We start from the raw sequence: 10,017 nt of genomic DNA, 5'->3' as shown, positions 1-10,017 counted from the left end.
TCACCGGCATTGTGTGGGGTCGGGTGAACCAGAACTCCCATGTAACATTCCCGGTGTGAGTCGCTTCTTTTTATCTGTGTGGTTATGTAAGGAGAATTGCCGTATTGAACTGCGCAACATTCATACCATTGCATGGATCCGTTTTATTACATCATACGCACTCCTGCTACTCTTTCGCTCGGCAGTTATTGTCATGACATCGCTTCCTGCTCCCGATGACCTGTGCCAAGACCCGCCGAAAATAGAGAACCCCGTAAAGAACGTTATACTCACTGTTCTTACAGCTGGTGGTGGTTCCATACACTGTGGTGATCTCATGTACAGTGGCCATACTGTGATTCTGACGCTTCATCTCATGTTCCACTGGATTTATGGGGCAATGGTACATTGGTCGTTTCGTCCTGTGGTGACTGTGGTAGCAATTTTTAACTGCTATTGCATCGTTGCCTCTCGGTTCCATTACACGGATGACGTGTTGGTAGCTATTTATTTAACAATTGCAACATTCATAGCAGTAGGTCACAACGCTGATGGAGCTCCATGGCAGTTGCAACTTTTTATTCGCTGGTGGCCATGTTGCGGTGCCAATTCACGTGAAGTGACGGAAGACAGCCAACCGGTAATGGTGGCTTTTAAGAGTGAAGCGGCGGGTCAGTCTAGCAGGAAAGTCGTAGATGAGAGAAATCATTGATGGTGCCTCCCCCTGTGGAAAGGTGAAATCAGTAAAGTGTTGTTAATAATGACGGACCTGTTGTTGAAAAGTCGAAAAGAGAGGAAAACAACTTTGTTCGTCTTTAAGATGTCATTTCTCTATTAGTAGGTGTGCTTATCTTCCTTTCTTGTGTGAAAGGCGAGCAGTTATCTATTCATTGTTGTTGCTGTTTTTGTTGTTGGTATACTACTCTTTGCCTTGCTGCTTATATGGTCAAAATAATGACACCCAGAAAGGTGGGCATGGTCTTGGATGAGACATGAAGGAGTGTCCAGTATTTCTGACAAGATTAATGGAAGGATGCGCCTTATCTTGCTAGCGGGATAGTTTTGGTAACTGCACTAATGAAACAAGCAGGCCATACACCTATGGCCCTCATCTTAGAAATTTGTAAAGTTTCCTTTGCTTACTTCATTGCGTAGAATGCATATCTGACAACATTTGTCCCAATTTCGCGAGGTTGTCTATTTGTACTGCCTATAACTGTGTTTTTTTGCTCCCTCGACTCTGTGTTGGAAGGTAATAGTGGTGTATCTTAACAAAATCAATTAAAGACGTTAATTCGTTACAAAATCAGTGGAGAGGTACACGACGTGTGAACGACAAACATATGAAAGACTTGCCTACATCTCAGCTCGTGCTGAAATGAATGTACAGGTGTGGTGGGCTGTAAATTTTCATTAACCGTAACACTGTTGTTGCAGGCAAACAACAGAAGGGAGGGAAGAGGGAAACAATAAAGGTGATACGTGAAAGGTCAGCATGGGGGAACAGAAACCCTGTACCGTATATGTGTTATTGGGAGTGTTGTTGTTTTTTCTATTTGTCCCTTCACAATATAAAAGACTTCCCCCGACACGCATGCATCAATAAAAGCGCTGTGTTCTCGTCTATTGTATGGGGTGCTGATTCACTTGTTGTGGTTACCACTGCTTTTTCTACTCTCCTTTTTGCTGCTCGTAGATAGTTATATTGAAATTTATCGTTGTGTTACTGTGCACATTTGGCCGCAGTATCTGCCACGACAACGTGGTTGCTCTAATGAGGTACTCTTTGAGGGTTTTCTTTTACAGTTTTGATAATGTTCTTCTCTACTGGATATGGTGCTGGTGAGAGCCATAAATTCTTAATTTACCACAGAACAGGGATGATGCCAAATAAGCCTTGTTGTTTCCTTGTTGTTTTACCTTTGCTTCAACAAAGCAGTTATACCATGTGGTTTGAATACTTACGTTATGTGAGTTATCACCAACAAAGTATGCTACCATAATGATTAGTTAACCTTTCTTCTCCCTCTCACCACCAGGATTAGTACCACCACCAATGGCTGTCCCACCAGTGGAAATGTATAGTGGTTCCTTTTGGAACAGAATGAGGAAACCCTTGCCATTACGAACGCAAGTCATTCGATTCACAGTTGTATTCGTAATCGTCTCTTTCATCCTTGCTGTTGCGTTGCAAATCACACATGAACGCATGCCGGACCCCAAGGTGACGAAGCCGCTACCAGATCTCGGTTTTGAACTTTTGACGAAGGTGCCAGGTATGTATGTTCTTGCAGACTGCTGTATCGGTTTCTTGAATATTCTGAGTGTTTTCACCGCTTTCAAACTGTACCTTCTTCACCGGCATTGTGTGGGGTCGGGTGAACCAGAACTCCCATGTAACATTCCCGGTGTGAGTCGCTTCTTTTTATCTGTGTGGTTATGTAAGGAGAATTGCCGTATTGAACTGCGCAACATTCATACCATTGCATGGATCCGTTTTATTACATCATACGCACTCCTGCTACTCTTTCGCTCGGCAGTTATTGTCATGACATCGCTTCCTGCTCCCGATGACCTGTGCCAAGACCCGCCGAAAATAGAGAACCCCGTAAAGAACGTTATACTCACTGTTCTTACAGCTGGTGGTGGTTCCATACACTGTGGTGATCTCATGTACAGTGGCCATACTGTGATTCTGACGCTTCATCTCATGTTCCACTGGATTTATGGGGCAATGGTACATTGGTCGTTTCGTCCTGTGGTGACTGTGGTAGCAATTTTTAGCTACTATTGCATCGTTGCCTCTCGTTTCCATTACACAGATGACGTGTTGGTAGCTATTTATTTAACAATTGCAACATTCATAGCAGTAGGTCACAACGCTGATGGAGCTCCATGGCAGTTGCAACTTTTTATTCGCTGGTTGCCATGTTGCGGTGCCAATTCACGTGAAGTGACGGAAGACAGCCAACCGGTAATGGTGGCTTTTAAGAGTGAAGAATTAGATGAAATGAATGGTGTGCTGGAGGGCAGACAAAAAAAACATGGTGGTGTTGGTGATGGTGAATCTTTAATGTTTAAATGTGGGGCGTATGTGTGATTGTTTCATATATATCTATATAGCTTTGTTTTACTTTATATTGATTTCTGTTTGTTATGTTTTTTTACGTAAATGTTTGTGACGTAGATTGGTATATCTTTTGGAGGTAATGTTTTCCTTGTTGTATTCCTTTGCTGTTTGTTGTTGCATTACTTTTCTGTTGTTGTTTCCTGTGTTTTCCTTTAACTATTATTTTTTTTTATGTATATATTTATATGTGTTGTGTATTTGGTAGCGAAGGGGGTTGACATGTGTGATTTGTTTCTCCACGCAATTGAGTAATTTTCAGGGAGCAATAGTAATTTTTAAAAAAGAAGTCAATTTTAACATCACGTATCAGATTCTCCTTTTAAGTATATTTATTTTGTGACAAGGATGGTACTCTCCTCTTGCTGTTGCTGCTGCGTCACTTTTGTTTCCTTTTTTTTTTTGTAACTCCTACTCCCTTACCGGTAAAAATTTCGCTGCAGTAGTCAGCCCTAAAGGGATTATGCTGATTACTTGGACACCTTCACTCTTCTTCTTCTTCTTCACTATGCGCTATGTATTGTGTGATTCCCGTATTTATATATATTTACCTCCGGGTTTGTATCCGCATAATTTCGTTACTGCAGTTTCTTTCTTTTTTTTTTTTTTGTCCGGAAGTTAACTCCATTCAAGCCAGCACAACCAACGAAACACCAAGAGACTAGCGTTATGGTCGCAGCAGCTGCTAACCAGTTCGTCGCTCCACCTGCTCTCGGCCGTCCTGTGAGACGTTACCATCATGACCCGTATTCGGCCTGTGTGTTGGAACCCATCGCCACATGCTCGTCACCGCAGCCGCTCCTTTCATCCACCACCACCGCCAGCACCTCCGTCTCTTCACACAATAAAGCGGTAGTGGAAGAAAATGAGGTGGTGGGTGGTAACGGACTACCAAGTCTTTGCTCTCCTGATGCGATGGTGCACATTGGTTTGGTGGAGTTTAAGTACGGGGCCCTGGAGTTTTACCTCCCTTTTTCTGTGCAAGTGGGTGAGGCTGTCGTGACAGAGGGAGATCGAGGAGAGGATTTGGGTATTGTACGCGCCATTACTTCATTACCGGCTCTGCCACCGCACGTGGAGGTGCGGGTTCTCCGTCTTGCAACCCCACGTGATGTGAAACAGTACCGAGCCCTCTGCGAAAAGGAATCGGAGGCTCTCCGGAAGATGAGGTCGCTGGCTCAACAAGTGAAATGCCCAGCGTACATTAAGGACGTTATGTACCAATTGGATGGTCGCAAGATTACGTGTATCATTGTGCGGAACGTGAGAACGTATGTTGATTTTCGCCGCCTTCAGCGAGTTGCCTTCGATGTGTTTCGCTGCCGTGTTTGGTTTGCATACCTTGACGAGATAGCATTGCCCCGCGCCGCTGCCGGTGTGGCCGCATTCACGCAGTGTGGGACGCGGTGGCGTGCACCTCGTGGGGCGCGAATTCGGTCATGAAGCCCCCATCGCCTGACAGTCCCCACTGAAACTATTGATGCCGTTACCTGCGGCATCGCTCTTAATTGATTCTCTTATACTTCTGCAGTTGGTGCACGTTGCATTTCACACTTACCGCCACTATTCTTCACTTTTCATTCCTGAGTTCCTCCCCGTTGCACTTCAGTGCTCATTTTGGTGGCACCTTTTGAGGGTCGGGTCGTGGAAGAAAGGGATTGAAAGGAGGTGGTAACAATTGCAGTAGTGGACAAATGGAAGGAAGAAGGAAGTAAGAGCGAAAAGGTTAGGAGAGACTGCGGTGACGGGGGGAGCGGGTCGAAGTGCGAAGTTAGCGAAGGAGGGAGAAAATGAAGAAGGAGAGAATATAACGAGTGGAAGTGTGAAAGGAGGGGGAAAGAAATGAAATTAAAGGGGTAAGGGAAGGTACCAACGAGAGAAGGGAAGGAGGGGGTAAAGAAAATAGTGAAACAAGAGGAATTCAATATTTTAGGGTGGAGTTGTGGTGTAGCCGTGATGTTGCCACTTCGTTTCAAAGACAAACACGTACTTTTGCTGCGCACTGTAGTTGGAATTGTTGGTACTTAGATTACCGTACCTTTCCTCTCTTTGTTGACCATCTTGAAACTTTCATTGTTCTGTCGTGTCGCTGCGCTCCCTCAGTCACTCGTTTTCTTTTTTCGTTTCCTCCATCCTCCTTTCCTTCTTATCAGTAAATCTACTATTTTTTTTTTTTTGCTCATCACCCATTCCTTACTTTTAACTACAGACCATCTGCCTTTGTTTCCTGATTTGGTCTTTTTTTTTTTTTTACTCCCCTTTATTTTGTTTTTATTTTATCATATGTGATTAAATCCATGTACCTTAGTGGAGGGCGCATCCCCCTCTGCAAAGCGTTTGCTTGTAAAGAGAACCAGTGCGGTGCAATGCCCTTCCATTTCTCTCTATATATAATATATATATATATATATATATTATTATTACCATTACGATTATTATTATTATTATCATTATTATTATTACTGTTTTTTCTTCCGAATCCGTTTTCTTATTTACTCACTTATCAGACTATTTATATCTTGATTCCTCATTTCTCCTGTGATTCTCCACGTTCCCCGTTTGTGCTGCTTTGTTGTAAGTTATTAACACAGGTTCCCGTCTCTTTTGTGGGACTGAAATGATGATGAAGATGAGGTGGAGACTCAACGTACAAGCGGCGAGACACGACACTCGCTGCCGCCAATAATTGAAAAAAGAATATCATCCAAAACATATTGATTCATACACGATGCAGTTATATGTATTTTATATGTTATGTAAGAAAGAGAGAACCAACAAATGTAAGTCAACAAATGAGATGAGGGAATGTAAGAACAAGAAAAGAGGGAAGAATGAGAATAAGAATAAGAATGGGAATGGGAATGGGATTGGGGAAACAAAGAGAGAAGAAAAGAAAAGGAGGGACAAGCGGTCCAATTTCCGTGCGTGTTCACGTGTCTACGTGTGTGTGCACGTTTAACTGTTTTTCCTTTCCTTCTTTCTTTCCTTCATATATATATATTTGTATTTATATTTGTATTTATATTTATATATGGTTGGCATGCACTGCGTGAGAGAGTGGGAGCAAATGAGTCAGAAAGGGGAAAGGGAAAAGGTGGAAGGGCATGTGGTTGTGAAGAGAGGGGGACAAACAAAGAAAGGAGGGAGAAGCATTAACTGATGCTGTTGAAGCAGCCGCATTTCAAATCACAGGTAACAAAGGGAAGGAAGAAGTTGATGAGACAGAAGGAAGAGACGCATGTACATCACTACACACACACACATACATATATATATATATATATATATATATACGTAATGGGAGGAGCAACACATTCCTCCGACCGCTACGGTTGCAGCCTTATTATTATAGCTATTATTTAAAGCCTCCTTGCGGACCTCTCAAACTTCTGTTCCACTCCTTTTATCTCTCTTTATTTCACACCTGCTTATTGGTTTCTTGTTCCTCCTTGTCCCTACTCCTTTATCATTTTCATTATTCATGCAGCTCTTTTACACGCATGTTTTGTTTGCATTCGATATTTTTCTGATATTTCCCTCCCCAAATGAGATGTAAATGTGATGCACTGCTAATCGTTGTGTGTTTGAATGTACTCAAGTTGATTTTACCGAATTTATTTTGTTTCACATCTTTATTTTTCAATTTAATACATTTCCATTTCCACCTCTTTTTTTTTTTATTTTGTCGTTTCCGCAAAGTGGGAGCCCATCAACACGCCAAAACGTTCTCCTCACCCCCCAGATACCGACATCACTAAAACTCCCGCAATTATTATATTTACACTAATAATAATATGATAATAATAATAATAATATGTTGTTGTCGTAAGTGTTATTGTCATTATTTAAAGGGGAAATAAAATTTAATTTTCTCTCCTTCCCCCTTAAGAGCGTTCTGCCGCTCCATTCGTAAAACATTTTACTTATTTTACTTTTTCGTATTTACCCCCATTTTTTTTTATATTACATGAAACGTTTTATTTCATCCATGTTGCAGACACACACTTTGGTTCTTTATTTTCTCCCCTCCGCGCCTTTTCAGTGCATATGCACGAAGAATAATAACTGATGGAATAGTTGAAGAGGCGGGGGCGTAGGTGCGGAGTTAAAATGAAAATAAGCATGAAGCATAAAATTGTAAGAGCACCAAAACGAAGAAAAGAGGAAATATATATTACTTATTTACATAATTGAAGAGGAACCATCAAAAACGAAAACATGAGATTTATTTTTTATTTTCACCACCACCATCACCATCACCACCTCTCCCCCACATGCATTCACACGCACTGGGAAGATTTTAACCTCAGAGAAACAAGAAGAAAGTATTACATCAGGTAACCGAGTGAAAATATGTAAATAAATAAACATACATATATAAATATTTATTTATATTTCATACTGTTGAAAAGAAGTGAGTGGAAGAAGGAAAGCGCATGCGTGTGAAGGAAGAAACATACAAAAAAAAAAGAGAAAAAAGGGTGTGAAGTGAAGGTAAACATGCAAGAGAAGATTAAAAAAAACGAGAAGAAAAGCACTGAAATAGTCAATTCAGCTGATATGTCAACTCCAATTGCCTTTTCACATCGTTACCGGCTTTCTTTCTTTCCGCTTTGTTTTGTTTTGTTTTTTCTTCCTGGGATTTTTTTTACTTTTTTTTTTAATCGGAGGAAAGGGGAGAGATAAGGAGGAGAAACCAATAATAAGGAAGAGTATGGGAATAAATAAAAGGGATGCAACCGGTAACGGGAGGGTCAGTTATTTAATATAATTATAAATTACCAATCTCTCATTTTTTATTTTTATTTTTAATTTTTTTTCCCCTACTTTTTCTTCTTCGTGTTATTTTGGGGGGTTTATTTTATTTTTATGTATTTTTTTTTTTGATCCCATCTCCACCCACCTGTCCTTTTATCACGTGAATATTGTTTCATTTCACTTCGTCCTCCATCTTTTTGCCATAAAACCTCAACAGGAGGAGGAGGAGGAGGTAACAAATAAATAAATAGAGGGGGGAAAACGTTAAGTGACGTGGTGAAGGATTGGCCAAAGGGTTTAATTATATATATTAACATCAATAATAATAATAAACTAATTCAATAATAAAATAATTGACTAACTGATTAACATATAAATACAAGAGTTTAAATATTACATCATTAATTCGTTTCGTACGTTTTTTATGTGATTATGACATCAAAGTGTGTGTGTGTGTGTGTGTGTGTTTTGTTTTCTTGAGAGAAGGAAATGTTGGGAAAGGAAAGTATTTTAATTTTTTTTCTTCTTTTTATGGATAGTGACTTGATTTATTGATATAAGAAGAATATGAAAGGGAACGTTAATAAGAGTTTGGCGTTTTCCTCCCGTAAGAATGTATGGATGACACAAGAAAAAGGAGGAAAGTAATGTAAGTAACGAAACAAAAAGAAAAACAGCAAAAAGTGGCATGAATTGTGAGCGAGTGGATTCATGAAGCAGTGAACCCGAGAGAGTAAAGGGGGAAAAAAGAAAAGATTTCATTTGGAAGGCAAAAGAAAAAGAGTAAAAAAAGAAAGTAAAGGAAATGTTCACTCGGAGATAAGTATTGTTTTTGACATCGATTTCTCACGAGGGGATAAAATTTTTTTTTTAAATAGGAAAAAAAAAAGAAAGAACAAATTAAGCAGATGGACAAGTTGGTGTCGTTGCTTTTTTCTCTTTTTTTTTGTCTTTTTCAAGTATTAAACCCCATTGAAAATGAAAACGAACCAAAAAGGTACATCATATAATAGGAAAGATTACCCTTTCTTTTTTTTTTCTCACTCTCTGTCTCGTCATTCTCCCTTTTCGTGTACCCTTGAAATATATATATATATATATATGCAAATAGAAATGAAAATTAATAAGAAATTATATAAAAAAAAGAGGATGGGCCATTTAAATAATGACAGTAATGGTCGTGACCGCAACAATGAAAACGCTGATAATGATTATGTTAACGCTGATGATAAACCGTCAGTTTTAGGAGGAAGAGGAGGGGAAACTATTATTTGTACGAATGCGAAGAAAGTGGTGATTAGGAAACATATATATATGTGTGTGTGTATTTTATACACTTTGTGTTCTCTGTGTTTTCGCCCACTTCTCCTTACACGCATCACATATTCACACGGCGCAATTAACAAAAGTTTCTTCGTTTTCTTTTTTTCTTTTTAATTCTTCAAATGCTTCATGTCATTCTCGTTTTGATCCCTTCCTTTTTCTTTGGTTCATTTATTTGTTTTGTTTCTTCGCTTTATTGTTTTCTTTTTTTCCCCCTTCAATTTTTGATTTTTTCCTCTTCTCACGGTTAAGTGACTGATTGACTTAACTCACAGAAAAGAGCAATAGCGCATTTGCACAGCAGACACAAATTGCAAACGGTTGAAAAAGAAGAAAATGAATTATTATTGACCTCTTGTGCTGCGAGTGACGCTTCTTTTCGTTGTTTTATTCCTTCGAATTTTTTTTTTGACTTATTTGTTGATTTCGTTCCTCCCACCAACTTTTAAAATATATATTTATTTATATGTGCCTATGGATGTGATTTCATGCTTTTTTTTTTTTGAGAAGGAAAGAAAAAAAATTGGCCGTCAACAAGGGTACGATAGGAATGAGTGGGGGAACATTAAAACAAGAGAAAGTGAGGAAATATAGCCTCAACAGTGTAACGGAAAGGAAAAAAAAGTATAAGAGGAGAAGCAAACTTTTAAAGTAAAAGCAAAAACAGAAATTGTCATAATGCCAAAGTTCAAAGTAAATAAATAAATAAAAGTCTGAGAGTCACTTTGTGTTGTTATTGAATTATAAGTTAGGTACAATTAATTTTTTTTCTCTCGTTATCGACTTGTTTTATTGATTTCTATTTTTTAATTTTATTTTATTCCAGCTCT

General features: G+C 39.3%; 5 protein-coding genes across 5 annotated transcripts; all 5 read left to right on the top strand.

Annotated features, from left to right (window-relative positions):
- Position 1: 1 nt before the first annotated feature.
- Positions 2–691, top strand: TbgDal_IX5310 (phosphatidylcholine:ceramide cholinephosphotransferase 2, putative, (fragment); the record flags this gene model as incomplete). Its single annotated transcript, XM_011778419.1, has 1 exon — positions 2–691. A coding segment is annotated over one exon (690 nt), but the record flags the coding sequence as incomplete, so codon positions are not given.
- A 1,344-nt stretch (positions 692–2,035) lies between these two features.
- Positions 2,036–3,079, top strand: TbgDal_IX5300 (phosphatidylcholine:ceramide cholinephosphotransferase 2, putative; the record flags this gene model as incomplete). Its single annotated transcript, XM_011778418.1, has 1 exon — positions 2,036–3,079. One exon carries the CDS (start codon positions 2,036–2,038, stop codon positions 3,077–3,079), a length of 1,044 nt encoding a protein of 347 aa, XP_011776720.1.
- A 696-nt stretch (positions 3,080–3,775) lies between these two features.
- Positions 3,776–4,549, top strand: TbgDal_IX5290 (hypothetical protein, conserved; the record flags this gene model as incomplete). Its single annotated transcript, XM_011778417.1, has 1 exon — positions 3,776–4,549. One exon carries the CDS (start codon positions 3,776–3,778, stop codon positions 4,547–4,549), a length of 774 nt encoding a protein of 257 aa, XP_011776719.1.
- An 854-nt stretch (positions 4,550–5,403) lies between these two features.
- TbgDal_IX5280 (conserved hypothetical protein, unlikely) lies at positions 5,404–5,727 on the top strand (the record flags this gene model as incomplete). Its single annotated transcript, XM_011778416.1, has 1 exon — positions 5,404–5,727. One exon carries the CDS (start codon positions 5,404–5,406, stop codon positions 5,725–5,727), a length of 324 nt encoding a protein of 107 aa, XP_011776718.1.
- Positions 5,728–8,842: 3,115 nt separating this feature from the next.
- TbgDal_IX5270 (hypothetical protein, unlikely) lies at positions 8,843–9,301 on the top strand (the record flags this gene model as incomplete). The annotated part of the gene is made up of 1 exon (XM_011778415.1): positions 8,843–9,301. One exon carries the CDS (start codon positions 8,843–8,845, stop codon positions 9,299–9,301), a length of 459 nt encoding a protein of 152 aa, XP_011776717.1.
- Between the last annotated feature and the right edge of the window lie 716 nt (positions 9,302–10,017).

This window comes from Trypanosoma brucei, chromosome 9 (genome assembly GCF_000210295.1).
Source record: "Trypanosoma brucei gambiense DAL972 chromosome 9, complete sequence".
In the NCBI taxonomy this organism is placed as follows: Eukaryota; Euglenozoa; class Kinetoplastea; order Trypanosomatida; family Trypanosomatidae; genus Trypanosoma; species Trypanosoma brucei.
Note: the sequence above shows the minus strand (reverse complement) of the source record. Positions and strands in the feature narration are given on the sequence as shown.